The 13,462-nt window shown below is 45.4% G+C and overlaps 1 protein-coding gene across 2 annotated transcripts in view; it reads left to right on the top strand.

Annotated features, from left to right (window-relative positions):
- Window positions 1-1,612: 1,612 nt before the first annotated feature.
- Window positions 1,613-13,462, top strand: part of LOC122561909 (proton channel OTOP3-like) — a 36,013-nt gene continuing 24,163 nt past the window's right edge. Inside the window, exons 1-3 of one of the 2 annotated variants that reach the window (XM_043714236.2) lie at window positions 1,613-1,775; window positions 4,752-5,107; window positions 8,099-8,235. In XM_043714236.2, coding sequence (XP_043570171.2) covers window positions 4,783-5,107; window positions 8,099-8,235 — 462 coding nt within the window. In that variant the 5' untranslated portion in view covers window positions 1,613-1,775; window positions 4,752-4,782. Of the gene's footprint in view, window positions 1,776-4,748; window positions 5,108-8,098; window positions 8,236-13,462 lie in introns of both variants that reach the window. The other variant, XM_043714235.2, reaches the window with a different exon arrangement.

The raw sequence follows: 13,462 nt of genomic DNA, 5'->3' as shown, positions 1-13,462 counted from the left end.
GTGCTGCGCGATAGCACTATTGATTATATCTTCCATCACTTTACTAATGATTAAGAGTAGACTGATGGGATGGCAATTGGCTGGGTTGGGTTTGTCCTGATTTTTATGTACCGGATATATCAGGGCAATTATCCACCTTGTTGTGGAGGTGCCAGTGTTGTAACCGTACTGGATGTTTTGGGCACCCTGATAGAGGGTCCTGCCCATACCATCGACTCTCCTGCTCGTCTGATGCTGTTTAACCTGCTGTGCTCTTTCCAAGTCCACACCTTATCAATTCTGGCTTTCCAGCATCTGCAGGCCTCACTATCTGCAAGTGTGTCAGGTTTAGAAAGGAATGAACGAGAGGGATAGAGAGAAACTAATTCAGCCAACGTGAGAGTCTTGGACGCAGAAATGAATGTAACATCAGAGTCAGATTATTCAAGAGAAAGTTTAGAAAATACATCTTTGCATTAACCCCAGTAGGAATTTGGAGCTCTTCCAATTTGATAAAATCATGAGGGGCATGGAAAGGCTAAATAGATAAGGACTTTACCCAGCATAGCAGAGTCTCAAACTAGAGGGCATATGTTTAAGGTGAAAGGGAAAAGATTTAAGGGAACTGAGGGGCAAACTTTTGTTGCAGAGGGTGGTGCATGTATGGAATGAGCTGCCAGGTGGAGGCTGGTATAATTACAACATTTAAAAGGCATCTGGATGGGTATATGAATAGGAAGGGTTTGGAAGGATATGGTTGAAACTTTATTGCTGGAACAGCACAGCAGGTCAGGCAGCATCCAGGGAACAGGAGATTCGACGTTTCGGGCACAGGCCCTTCTTCAGGAATGACATTCCTGAAGAAGGGCCTGTGCCCGAAACGTCGAATCTCCTGTTCCCTGGATGCTGCCTGACCTGCTGTGCTGTTCCAGCAATAAAGTTTCAACTTTGATCTCCAGCATCTGCAGACCTCACTTTCTCCTTGGAAGGATATGGGCCAAGTACTGGCAAATGGGACTATGTCAATTTAGGATATCTGCTCGGCATGGATGAGTTGGACTGAAGGGTTGGTTTCTGTGCTGTACAACTCTAAGAAAACAATGGACGTTGGTGTTTAATTCATGAAGTTGATAAATTTTGTTTTAACCAATATTACCAAAGGATTTATAATGAAGGATGGAGCTGACGCACAGCACTGCCTTGATCTCACTGAATGAGGAACAGATTCAAGGGACTGAATGGCCTCTCAGTGTAAACATTCTGAGGATTTTAGATGTTGGCACTGAAGAGGTGATTAACACACTTGGTGTATGGGACCTTGAGATCAGTAGCCAAGGCCGGATGTCAGACCCCATAAAACACAGCCCGATGTTGCAAACCTGCATACAATCAGCAGCTTAGCTTCAGCTGATTGACCCACGCGGTGATAGCAGTAGTTTTATTACCGACACGGTGTGTAATCATTCTACCCAACTATTATTTTATACATTTTTAAATTATCGGAGCAGAGGGCAGTGTGGGGGATGGACTGTAGCCTGAGAAAGGGGGAATGAATTGCCAGGATTGGGTGGGAGAGCAGGCAGTGGGGCGGGCACAGCAGGGAGGTCAGGAAGATCCTATTCTTCAGTGGAGCTCCCAGTGGCTCTCTGCTGCAGAGAAACAGGTTCGTTGACTGAAACTTGTCATGTTGTGACAGGCAATTGTTACAGCTACAACTCTATTCACTGATTGACTCCTGAATAGCACTCCTTTTTATCTGGACAGAGTTAAGGAGCATTCTCCTGCGACACACCCAGGTTAGTATGGTCTATGGAGACAGGTAAGCACGGTGATTTGTTTCTGTTCAGAAAAACAAAAGTTACCTTCCAGTGAATAATTAATGTCCACTCCCTTCACATACGCAGCAGAAAGGCTTCACGCTAGTTCGCGAGTAATTTCTACCGTGGTTAGAGTCTGTTGAGAGCTGTCAGTGTGTGCTGGATTTATTGTGGTTTTTTTTTTATGAGATTATTGCTGACCAGTCAGTGTCATTGGAAATGATTGATTCTCTGTTCTGGAACGTGATGAGTCACAGGATTTAAATTCCCTGCTCCCCTCTCCAATTTACCAGCTCATTCACACAGTCAGTCTGAAAGATCTTGATCCTCAGTCTGGGTTAGTGATCAGCAGCCAAGAAGCTGTGCACTGAAGTGGGCTTTTAAAAGAGTGTTGACTGTGGGATGGAGAACAGGACAAGTGAGGCACTGCCTTGCTCAACACAGACACAGTGTCGCTGTGAAATCTCTCATCAAAGCTGAGGTCAATCAAAAGGTCTACCATGGAGACTCAAGGGTACTTGTTACAGGAAATTGACAAGGAATATGGAATAAAGGTGGATAAATGGGAATAGGATGCATGATCTGAATGGTTGGACAGTCCAGGGGGTTGAAGAATGGAGTTAAGTCCATATCACTCTCCTATCCTCTCTTCCCTCCTCTCCCTCCAGTTCTCTCCTTCCAGCACTCCCTATTCCACCCCATGCTGCAGGATGGAAGCCCTTGGGTAAGGAGTTACTGGGAACTAGTCCAGGACAGACTACTCCTGCTTGGCTTCTGCTCCTTCAGTGAAAGAGGCTGAGGGAGGATCTGAAGGCAGTGTTGGAAATGTTAGGAGGATTCCACAGGGAAGAGAAGGAGAAGCTATTTGGTCCGATGGAGAGTGTCCAAGGCGGGTGAGGGGAGCAGACTTTTAAAATGAGAGTACGCCGTTGAGGGAAGGGAGGAGGTGATGTTAGCAGAAATTTCCTTACATGAAAGTAATGGAGATCTGGAGCAGCGCCCCCTAGAAAACCCATGTGCACTGGGGGACTCCTGCTGGTTTAAGGCTGAAATGGACAGCTTTTTGTTGCAAGCAAAGGGGCAACTCCCACTCCACACTCTTGCATTCCTAAAGGAGAGTCAATAGAATTGTTCAGCCATGGATCAGCAGAATAGACTTGATGGGCTGAATGGCCAGTTGCTAAAGAGAGCTGCATAGGATTCATTGTTGTGGTTGTGTTCGCCGAGCTGGGAATTTGTGTTGCAGACATTTCGTCCCCTGTCTAGGTGACATCCTCAGTGCTTGGGAGCCTCCTGTGAAGTGCTTCTGTGATGTTTCCTCCGGCATTTATAGTGGTTTGTCTCTGCCGCTTCCGGTTGTCAGTTCCAGCTGTCTGTTGCAGTGGCCAGTATATTGGGTCCAGGTATATTGTCAATGGAACGAGGACATGCCGCAACCCAAAGGACTAGCCACACTACCATACATCAAGAGCATTTCTGAACTGACAGCCAGACTACTGCGACCACTAGGACTCATAACGGCACACAAACCAACAGCCACTCTCAGACAACAACTCACCAGAACGAAGGACCCGATACCCAGCATGAGCAAAACCAATGTAGTGTACAGCAAGGACTGCACAAAACACTACATAGGACAAACAGGAAGACAGCTAACGATCCGCATCCATGAACACCAACTAGCCACGAAACGACACGACCAACTATCCTTAGTAGCCACACACGCAGATGACAAGCAACATGAATTCAACTGGGACAACACTACTATTATAGGACAAGCCAAACAGAGAACAGCCAGGGAATTCCTAGAGGCATGGCACTCATCCACAGATTCAATCAATAAGCACATCGACCTGGTCCCAATATACCGACCACTGCAACGGACAGCTGGAACTGACAACCAGAAGCGGCAGATTCAAACCACTACAAATGCCGGAGGAAAGATCACAGAAGCGCTTCACAGGAGGCTCCCAAGCACTGAGGATGTCACCTAGACAGGGGATGAAACGTCTGCAACACAAATTCCCAGCTCGGCAAACAGAACCACAACAACGAGCACCCAAGCTACAAATCTTCTCTCAAACTTTGAATAGGATTCATTTGCTCATGTGAGGGATTCAGTCTCTGGGAGTTTGAGTAGGGTGGCTCAGTAGTTAGCACTGCTGCCTCACAACACCTGGGGGTCCCAGGTTCAATTCCAGCCTCAGGAAACTGTCTGTGTGGAGTTTGCACATTGTGTGGGTTTCCTCCGGGTGCACCGGTTTCCTCCCACAGTCCAAAGCTGTGAGGGTCAGGTGAATTGGTCATGCTAAATTGCCCATAGTGTTCAGGGGTGCATTAGTCAGAGGGAAATGGGTCTGGGTGGGTCACTCTTCAGAGGGCCAGTGTGGACTTGTTGGGCTGAAGGGCCTGTTTCCACACTGTAGGGAATCTAATCAATAAGGAGAGGCTGGAACTGTTTCCAATAGAGGGTAGGAGGTTGAAGGGTCCCCTTTTATAGGTCTATAAAATCAGGAAGGGTAAGATGAATAGCTGGTGCTTTTTCCACTAGGATTGGGGTGTTCAAAACTGGGGGCATATTTTTAAGCTGAGAGGAGAAAAATGTAAGGAACACATGAGGGGCATTTTGTTGACACAGGGAGTAGTTTGTGTGTGGAATGAATATCCAGCTGAGTGGTAGATGCAGGTACAATTACAATGTTTAAAAGACATGAAGGTAAGTACATAAATAAGATATGTTTGGAGAGATACAGGCAAGTGCAGGCATGTAGGGCGAGTTTAATTTGGGATTATGCTTACCGTGGATTGGTTGGACTGAAGGATCTGTTTTCATGCTGTATGACTCTATGACTCAGTGATAAAAGGACACCCTGTTATTAATGACCACTCTTTGTATATCCCGCCACCCCAGCCCTAGTCATTATCCAGTACTCAGCCTTTTCTCTCTTCCAGAAGCAGCTGCTCGGAGTGTGAGGAAGCTCAGAAAATGGCTGGAAAAGAGGAAGCCGGAACAACAGAAACAAGCCTGCCCGATGAGGTGATGGTGGGGAGTGAGGCAGCCTGCCAGGCCAGGCCAGCAGCTGAGAAAAGCAGCAAGCTCCTGTCTGGCCTCCTGGCCATGAACATTGTGTTCCTGGGAACTGCCATCACGCTCAGTGCTGTCTTCAATAGTGCTGCTGTGCCAGGGACCCATGTCCTGATCCTCCTCATAGTCCTCAGTGCCCTGGCTGTCGGCTGGATGACGTTCCATAAATCCATGACCCACTTTGTTCCTCACCAGGATCACCACGCCGGTGCCATCTGGCTGCGGGGTGAGCGATGAGGTTATAGCCTGTTAGCAGTCGACAATATCCACATGGGGTTTTCTGCAGGATTGTGCTGTAGGGGTGTAGATCTCAGTGAAGGACTGGAGAAACAGTGAGGAACAAAGGAGAGAGCTCAGTGAGGAAGGGCACAAAGTGATGAGAAATACTGGCAGCTTGTGCTTTGTTGAAATACGCGAAGAGAGGAGGGTTCAGCGAGGGATAAATGCCCCTTCCTCGGGTTCTACTTGCCAAGACTGAAATACACCCCTGTGAGGTGTCCAGGCTTTGCTTGATGATGGTAAGATCACGGCATTTTCAACTCCACCTGGACGGATTCCAGAAATAGTCATTGTCCTCCCCACATCCCCATGGAGACCGAACAACATTCATCACCCCCAACTCCCTCTGGGCTGGTTCAAAGGCTCCCCCTCACTTTTCTGGGTCTTTGGCCCAGTAGGGTGGCTCCATTCTGGAGTCTCCAGCCCCATCCATCACTGCAACTCCACACAGTCCCCACGTCACCTCCAACCTCCACAGCAACTTATTACCAATTCACATTCCCCACCCACCTATGGCCTTTAAAGCCTCTTGTCAATCTATCCCTTACACACACGATGCAAATTCACCCATTACCCACCCTGGGCAGACCTCAACTAGAGCACTGAGATGAAATGACTGTATTACCATTAGCAGAAGATCAAAACCTTTTAAACCTTGCAGATTTCAAGTGGTTAACCTCTTATAAAAAGAAACTTTTATTCATTACCCTACATTAAACACAGCTAATCCTTTAGAAGCCTGTTTGAACCGTCAATCAAACTGTGATCTCAGAACCCTTTGCTGAAATAACTTTAATACTCTGGAAATCAGGACATTTGCAAGTGTCAATGAACAGTGATTAAAACCATTAGAACAGTGAATTTTTTAAACTCTCCTTGACATCAGCAGCCTGTTTATTTTTTTCTTTCATTTCCTAATAAGACAGTGATTTAAAAAATGTCACATCATTAAAGTTTGGGAACCTGATAATCAAACACGCAGCCAACAATGATGGTGCAAGAAAAAGGCCGGTTGGAAAAGAGACAGGAATTAGATGACTGTTGAGCTATTGGAGAGTTTCAGAATTATAGGAAGCCAATCAGTGCAGGGATTTGTAAAGAAGATCAGGAATCTAAAGTTAAAACGTTCAAATCCAGAGGTGATAGAGATAAGGGTGAGAGTTTCAGCAGCAGCTAAGCTGCAGCAAGGAGTGGGAGGGCAAGATCAGGCAATGTCACCAAGATGGCAGCCTTAGTCATGGTGAACAGAACGTACAGCAAGTTAGGAGCAAATTGGCATGTAAGGTTTGAAGAAGATCATAGCATCCCTACATTATGGAAGGAGGCCATTCAGCCCATTGGGTCCACACCGACCCTTCAAAGAACATCCTACACAGACGTACACTCCTACCCTATCCCTCTTACCCTGCATTTCCCCTGGCTAACTCACTAAGCCATGGGTCCCATGGGCAATTAGGCATGACCAATCTACCCTAACCTGCATATCTTTGGATTGTGGGATGAAACCAGAGCACCAGGAGGAAACCCACGCAGACACGAGGAGAATGTGCAAACTTCACACAGACTGTTGCCTGAGGCTGAAATTGAACTCAGGTCCCTGGCGCTGTGAGGCCACAGTGTTAACAACTGAGCCACTGTGCCAGGGAAGATCTCCCTGGTGTCCTCATTGTATTTATCAATTAATGTCTCCAAAACAGATGATCTGTTCACATTACTGTTGTGGAACTAGCTGCGGCAAATTGGTTGCTGTGTTTCTGACAATGACTATGCTGTGAAACCCTGAGGGAGTGAAGGTCACATTAGAAATGTTACAGCTGGTCCTGGCCAATTTTCCCAATTCGTTAAGGGTTCCAGACGGGACACCTCAAAACACTAAATTCCCAGCTGAGGAGAGTTGAACAGGTTCCCATGCTTTCGCCATCAGCCCCCTTGGTTGGGTGCAATGAGGTTAAGTTACATTTACATGAATCCCGTGTGGATACTCTTCTCTCAAACACAAATAAACAGATGTTTTAAAGGAACAATTTAACCAGGTTTTCCTTAATTAACCCAAGAGTAGGTTTATTAGTTAGTAAATGCAAGCAGTAATAATAATACTATACACAAACATACAGCTTAGAATAAAGGAGTCAATCCAAAAGTGAAGTTAAAACATGCACAGTTCAGTCTCTGGGTCATTTGTGAAAAATAGATGGTTGGAGAATGGACATTGAGCAGACAATGTTGAGAGACATGGCTTTGCAGATTGGTTGAAACTTCTCTGAACTGTATCTTCATGCCCTGGGTTCTCAAGCTCAGAGTGAAATAGTCCTTTGCTTGCAATGCAGGGGTGATTAGTGACTATGATCCTCACAGCCCTCCAGCACTCAAACCCAGGCTCATGCATGAGTACACTACTTGAACCCTCTTGTATCTATGAGCATATCAGTTCATAGACAGCCTTCCTCCCATGAGCATCCACAGAGCACGGGTGAATTGGTTCTTAACTCCTTTCCTTATTTATTATTGTAAGGAGAAACCACAAAACATCTCACCCAGAATGCTGTCGTTTCTGCCAAAATAAATCTCAGTCTGAAATAATTCCTAGAGGAGTACAGTTCAGTTTGCAGTATGTTTCTCCCTTTTAAACTCAATTCCTTGAAGTTTTACTTGACATCACATGTGACATTCCAGGGTTTCTCTCTCTCTCCTGTCATCCACTGAATTTAAATCCACAGTCTTCTGTTTCGATGTAGCATCCTTCATTTAGTAAATACTTGATGGGATTAAAATTTGACATGGCAATGAGCAATTGCGGTTATGATGAAATGAAAGTTTCTTATTTCTGACTGGAGTAATGGAATTGTTGGGGCTCGCTGATTTGACCATGGTTAACAACGTCTCGATATTGTGCCCATCAGAGCTGCAGGAATCAGTTGCATTCTTGGTCTGATTTCAGGAGCAGTGGTGCTGTTCGGGGTCTGCAGTGTTGTGCTCGATACTTTCAAGGCCGGCTATTACCTTCAGAACATTGATAGTGCCGATACAATGAAAGTGGTTTATCCCATTGTGGAAGCCGTCTTCATCAGTGCACAGGTGAGTCGTGAGCCAGTTTTGCTGTTGCTGAACAAAAGCCGGTTTTTGGAAGTTTTTCAATTTGCACACATTAGGCCAATTAAGAGAAAGTGAGGACTGATAGGGCTAATTCACAATTCATCAGACAATTCACAAGAATACCACTGAAATGAAGAAAAGCAGTTTTACTCTGTATAAAAAGAGTGTTGATTGGCTGAAGAGTGGACTCTGCTTAGTACAAGTATTGCCATGGAGAATGCACCATTTAGATGATGACTGACAGTTAACTACTAATGCTTGTTCAAATTTAAACCAAGGAGTTACTCTGGATGATCAAGATATTGTGGAACAAATAATTGTTTCTAGATGTTTCCCCAAAACTGATATTAGCTAGACATAGAAGCCCTGGGGACTATACAAATTAATTCACTGGAATGATAGTGTAACTTAGAAATGATAGTGTCACCCTAAACCCTACCCTAACCATAACCGTCATCCTCATCCCCACCCTAATCTGAGCACCAACCCTGACATTGACCTTAACCCTGTGCCTATGTTTCACCCTCACCCCCATCCACTCAACACCAGGAGTATTGTAGGTAAGGCAGATGTGTTTCGAGTCTGGATCAGTACATGGGACTATGATGTTGTGGCTATTACAGAAACTTGGTTGAGACAAGGACAGGACTGGCTGCTCAACGTTCTAGAGTTTCGTTGTTTTAGATGATATGGAGAAGAAGGTAAAAGAGGTGGAAAAGTTGCATTACTAATCAGGGAGAACATCACAGATGCACTCAGAGAGGGTATACTGGAGGGGTCATCCACTGAGGCAACATGGATAGAGCTCAAAACTAAGATGGCACCATTACTCTGATAGGATTATGGCCCCTCAGTAGCCAGCAAAGCATTGGGAAAAAAATATAGACAGATTATGGAAAGATGCAGTAAAAAATGAACTTGTCATAGTGGGTGACTTTAACCAAGGCAATATTGACTGGGACTCCCTTAGTTCAAGAGGCTTAGATGGGGCAGAATGTGTTAAGTGCATCCAAGGGTGTTGGGACAGTATGTGGATAGCCCGACTAAAGGAGGGGCCAAACTGGACCTTGTATTGGCTGGCCAGGTGACTGACCTTTCGATAAGAGGGCATTTTGGAAGCAATCACCACGAAGATAGCTATGAAGAAGGGTAAGTCAGGACCTCGCAGGAAGGCACTAAATTGGGGGTGGGCAAATTACAACTGTGTTAGGCAGGAGCTAGGGGTGTTAATTGGGAGGAGCTGTTACCAGGCAAATCCACATTTGATATGTGGGAATTGTTTAAAGACCTGCTGAAGAGAGTTCAGAACCGACATGTTCCAGTAAGGAGGAAGGACAAGGATGGCAGGGTAAGGGACCCGTGGATAATGAGGGAGGTTGTGAATATAGTCAAAAGAGAAAAAGCAGCATATGTAGGGTTTAGGAAGCTAAAATCGGATAGCGCTCATGAGGAATATAAAGAAAGCAGGAAGGAACTCAAGCAGGGAATTAGGAGAGCAAGAAGGTGCCATGAAGTGACCTTGGTTAGTAGGGTCACAGAGAATCCCAAGGCATTTTTTACATACATTACAAACAGCAAGATAACTCGGGACAAGGTAGGACCAATTGAGGATAAAGGAGGAAACTTTTACTTGGAGGCAGAGGATGTGGATGAGATCCTAATTTGTGTCATATTCACCCAGGAGAAGAATATGGAGGATAGTGAAATTTGTGTGAAGCATGCTAATATGCTATGACATTTTGAGATGAAAAAAGAAGTGGTGTTGGGTCTCTTGAAGAACATTAAGGTGGATAAGTTCCCAGGGTCTGATGGTATCTACGCCAGGTTACTGAGAGAGGCAAGAGAGAGAATTACTGGGGCCTTGACCAAGGTCTTTGAATCTTCATTAGTCACTGGAGAGGTCCCAGAAGATTGGCGAATAGGTAATGTTCCTCTATTCAAGAAGGGGAATAGGGATAATCCAGGAAACTATAGACTGGTGAGTCTGATATCAGTAGTTGGAAAGTTATTGGAGAGAATTCTTAGGAATTGGATTTATGTGCATTTGAAAAAACATGGTCTAATTAGGGTCAGTCAGCATGCCTGTGTGCAGGGCAGGACATGTCTTACTTATAAATGTCTTACATTTGATTGAATTTTTGAGGAGATGACAGAGGTGGTCAATGAGAGATCAATGAGAGTGGATACTGTCTACATGGATTTTAGTAAGGCTTTCGACAAGGTCCCTCATGGTAAGTTCATCCAGAAAATTGTGCTGCATGGGACCCACGGTGACCTGGCTATGTGGATTCAGAATTGGCTTGCTCATAGAAGGGAAAGAGTAGTGGTGGAAGGTTGTTTTTCAGTCTGAAGGTCCATGACTAGTGGTCTTCCACAGAAATCCATACTGAGACCACTGTTGTTTGTGATATGTATGTAAATGACTTGGATGAAAATGTAGACGGGTGGGTTAGTAAGTTTGCAGATGATACAAAGATTGGTGGAGTGGTGGATAGTATAGCAGGATGTCAAACGATACAGTGGGATATAGATCAGTTGCAGATATAGGCAGAGGAATGGCAGATGGAGTTTAATCCGAGTAAGTGTGAGATGCTGCATTTCAGGAGATCAAACATTAAGGAAAAGTATACAGTTAATGGCAGGACTCTGACAGCATTGATGTCCAGAGAGATCTTGGGGTTCACATCTATAGCTCCCTGAAAGTGATCACACAAGTAGATAGTGTAGTATGGAATGCTTGCTTTTATTGGTCAGGGAGTTCAGTACATGAGTCAGGATGTCAAGTTGCAGCTTTGCAAGACTTTTGGTTAGGCTGCACTTGGGGTATTGCATTCAATTCTGCTCACCACATTACAGGAAGGATGTCGAGGCTTTGGAGAGGGTGCAGAAGAGGTTTACCAGGATGCTGCCTGGATTGGGGGGGATATAAGCGATAAGGAGAGGCTGGAATTACTTGGTTGTTTTCTCTGGAGCAGCGACTTGATAGAAAAATTAAGAGATGAATAGATAGGGTTGACAGTCAGAATCTCTTCCCCGAGTTGAAATGTCTAACATCAGGGGGCAGACGTAATGGGGGAATGTCCAAAGGAGATGTGAGGGGCAAGGGTTTTTCACCCAGAGCATGGTAGGAGTCTGGAATACACTGCCAGAAGTGGTTATGGAGGCAAATACAATAGGGGCATTTAAGGGACTTTTAGATAAGCACATAAGCACGTAAAGGACGGAGGGATATGGACCAAGGGCAGGCAGAAGGGATTATTTATATTTGATGTTATGTTCGGTACAACATTGCAGGCCGAAGGGCCCATTCTCATGCTGCACTGCTCGACATTCTATGTTCTAACCCTAATTCAACCCAGGCCTACCACTCACCCTCACCCTGAAACTAAAGCAAACTCTGGCTCAACTCTAACCCTAACATTCACCACAAACCTCATGCTAACCATAAACCGAATCCTTTCCCATACCCCAACCCTCACCAAAACCTTTAACCGAAGCCTAATCTGAACCCCGACCCCAACCCGAAACCGAACACTGACCACAACCCTAACGCTGACCCACATTCTAACCATTCCCTCACCTTTATCCTAACTCAAAACCTTACCCTAACCCTAACCCTAACCGAAAAAATAATCCTAAACCAGACCTCCTCCTCACCCTCACCCTGAACATAACCCTAGCCCTAATCCTCACCCAAACCCGAACCCTAACTTTCAACTACATCATTATTCAAACCCTAACCCATACTAACCCCAACCCCTTCCCCCCACTTCTCCCCCTTCCTCCTCCTTCCCCTTCCCCTCCCCCTTCCCCACCTCCCACCCCACCCCCCCACATCGTTGCGAGTTGAGACTTCTGCATAACAGCTTTAACCATACTTTGTATACATGTTTACATGGTCGTCCCTGTGACACACTCACAAGTTGTTCTCCATACACTAACCACAAGGTCTAGGTGACAGGCTGTTTGTCTGTTTGAATGTTTGCTTCAGGCCGATTTCCTTAGTTTCAATCACACCTGCTTTTGCAAAAGCATGTGTAAATTTAACCCTTATTAGACTGCTTCTTAATCACACATTACCTAACACTAACCTTAAAACCTAACCCTAACCCTCTTACCCTTACCCTCAATTTGTTCGTAACCCTGACCCTAACCCAAACCCTAGCCCAGAGTCTTACCCATACCTGAAACCCTCACCTTCAATCTCACCCTCAACCTAATCCAAACACTAACGCTGACTAAACCTAACCACAACACTAACCAGAACAATAACTCTGACCCTGACCCAAACCCCAAGCCTTACCTCATCCTTCATGCTCATCCTTGCCCTCACTCTAATCCTAACACTCATCCTTAACCTGCCCCTAAATCTAACCTTAACCCTAACTATAACCCAAATCCTAAACCTAACACTCACTCACATTAACCCTAATCTTAGCCCTAACTCTAATCCACAACCTCACAATCAGCCACACCCTAACTCTAATCCTAACCATAACCCCAACCATAACGTTTTCACATCATGCTATCCTTTGCCCCAACCCAACTCTAACCCTCACCCTCACTCTCACCCTAAACCCGATTCTAACCTTAGCCATAAACCTAACCCTCAAATGAACATAACCCTAATGATAATGTCTAACCTTAACCATAACCCTAACACTAATACCAACACACCTCAACCCTCACATTGAACCTAATCTAAACACCAACCCTGACTCTAATCTCAACCTTACCCTAACCCTAACCCTAACCCTAACCCTAACCCTAATCCTAACTCTCATCCCAGCCCTAGCCCTAGCCCACACCCTTACCCACCCCCAAAACCTAAGTCTCACCAAAACACTAACCCAAACCCTAACCCCATTCCTAACCCTAAGCATAACCCTAATGCTAACTCACACCCTTACCCTAACCCTAACCCTACCACACTCACCCTGAGCCTAACCCGAACGCTAACCTAACCCGCATCCTAACCCCAACCCTAACCCTATCCCGAACCTTCTCCCTAACCCTAACCCTAACCCTAATCCTTGCCCACACCCTAACCCTAACCCTAACCCTAACCCTAGCCATGACTCTAACCCTAATGCTGACTTGCACCCATACTCTAATTCTAACCTTGACTCTAACCGTAACCTAAACCTCACCCTAATCCAAGCACTAACCATAGCTCTAGGTAGCTCTACTCTGACCTAACTCTAACCCT

The sequence above is a fragment of the Chiloscyllium plagiosum genome, unplaced genomic scaffold, assembly GCF_037043375.1.
Source record: "Chiloscyllium plagiosum isolate Xiang-an unplaced genomic scaffold, Cpla_swu_hap1 HiC_scaffold_25, whole genome shotgun sequence".
Classification (NCBI taxonomy): Eukaryota; Metazoa; Chordata; class Chondrichthyes; order Orectolobiformes; family Hemiscylliidae; genus Chiloscyllium; species Chiloscyllium plagiosum.
Note: the sequence above shows the minus strand (reverse complement) of the source record. Positions and strands in the feature narration are given on the sequence as shown.